Source organism: Dipteris shenzhenensis, chromosome 20, assembly GCF_047967505.1.
Source record: "Dipteris shenzhenensis isolate YYH24624 ecotype China chromosome 20, Dip_SZ_1.0, whole genome shotgun sequence".
NCBI classification, from domain to species: domain Eukaryota; kingdom Viridiplantae; phylum Streptophyta; class Polypodiopsida; order Gleicheniales; family Dipteridaceae; genus Dipteris; species Dipteris shenzhenensis.
This window is the reverse complement of record NC_141615.1, coordinates 17,682,917-17,684,771: the sequence shown is the minus strand read 5'-3', so window position 1 is coordinate 17,684,771 and position 1,855 is coordinate 17,682,917. Positions and strand designations below refer to the sequence as shown.

The following is a 1,855-nucleotide window of genomic DNA, read 5'->3' as shown; positions in this document are numbered from 1 at the left end:
AGTATAACTTCCATACAGTCTAATTACCATGAGCAAGCCTTTTGAGTATTTTTCACCTTATTTTACATGGACAACAGCAACATTAAAATAGATGCATTATCTTCTTCTTGGAATAGTCCATCTCTAAAAGATTGTTTTTTGAACACATTTTCCATCTACATCACATAGAATTACAAGAGCAACAATTCTATGCCTAGGAGTTTTAAGCTCTAGCAACTTCTATTCACAAAGAATGAAAGACTTTGTCCCCTAACAGTAACTTGCCATAATGAACAACTGTCTATACCCTAGCAAATACCTTCAATGTACATTAAGAGATAGCAAGCAGAGAGAAATTCCAGCGACTTCGTGACACTCCAAGTAAAAAGGAAAAACTACAGTTGCTTACGAATAAAGAAGAAACAGGTAGAAGCCCATACAATATGCGCATCTTGAGAAATAAAGGGAGCTGGCCATTGACAAATCTCAAGTCTGTACATCTTACAACGGTTTAATTAAGAAGGAATACAGATCCAGCACTTGCTCTGATCACAATTTCTGAAGCGAAACCACAAGATGAAAGATCCTCGGGAACCCCAGAACAAACAGTTTTTCATAGATCTGGCATAGAGATGCACCACACGTATACAACCATCACAGATAACCCTACAGCTCGTAAGTCGTTTTTCCTGTGAACTTCACCGATATAGGATTCACGTTCTCTCCAATGGATCGGAAGTTCTGCCCGACACCTTTCCTGCCGGCGTTCACTTTCTCCGGGTAAACACCGTCCTTTGGGTGCAGGTACTGCACTTCTCCGTTGGGGAAGACCCGGTAGAATTGGTACTGGATTTTAAACTTGGACCTGAGCCTGGTGCCAAGGGCAAGGCACTGCTCTTTCCGAGCCAGCTTGAGGAGGTTGGGGCCTTGGCGCATGATGGCGGCGCCACCGGTGGGCAGCTCGAAGATCTGCTCCTTGGGCGATTCCCAGGTGATGACATAGAACTCCTCGACTTGGGCTTTACGGAGGAGGCCACCGGTGCTACCACCGAAGATGGGGGAAGGGGTGTCGGGTTTAAGCTCGGGGGGGGTGAAGCCGGCGGGAGCTTCAGTGGCAGCAGTCATGGAGAGGCGGCCGAGGGAGGGAGAAAGGGGGAGGGAGACACCATGGAGGGAGGAACGTCGCCAGGAAGGGGAGGAGGAGGAGGGGAAGACGGAGGGAGCTGAGGAGGCAGCTGTGAAGGTTTGGGCAGCCATAGCCATAGCTCTTGTTGTTGTTGTTGGAACGAGAGAACGAGAGCAAAGGTGGTGAGCGAGACAAAGGCCCCAGAGGAATGTTCGAAGGGGTGTGTTCAAAGGGGAGAGAGTTTCTAAGGATAAGGAGACTAACGTTGTCCAACCAAAGGGATAGCCCTTGATTACCTTATTCCCCCTATCATCCATCCCCCTCTCATATCCTCATTCTACTCTTCACACAAAACATTTCTCTCAACCAATCACAACACTTGGTGTTTCCGAAATTTGAACGTTTTCCTTGAGAATTTGAAGGTTCTTTTAGCTGCGGCGGTTTGGGTAGCCATAGCCATAGTGGCTATTGGAAGAAAAGAGCAAAGGGGTGAGAGCCAAAGGCCAAGGGTCGATTCAAAGGGAGCAAGGTGAGAGTTTCTAAGGATCAGGAGACCAATGTTGGCCAACCAAGGAGAAGAATGGGAGAGCCCCTGATTACCTTATTCCCCGCATCATCCATTCATTTGCCCTTTAACCCTCTATCAATTTAGGAACCCCCCCTCAGATGCCTTCATTGGAGTTGTTCTGTGAAAACATTTTCCTCAACCAATCACAAAACTTGGGGTTTCAAAAATTTGAAGGTTGTTCT

General features: G+C 47.0%; 1 protein-coding gene across 1 annotated transcript; it reads right to left on the bottom strand.

Moving 5' to 3' along the window:
* Positions 1–361: 361 nt before the first annotated feature.
* Positions 362–1,368, bottom strand: LOC147889366 (photosystem I reaction center subunit II, chloroplastic-like). The gene has a single exon (XM_087391689.1). It carries the CDS (start codon positions 1,240–1,242, stop codon positions 646–648), a length of 597 nt encoding a protein of 198 aa, XP_087247815.1. The 5' UTR covers positions 1,243–1,368; the 3' UTR covers positions 362–645.
* Between the last annotated feature and the right edge of the window lie 487 nt (positions 1,369–1,855).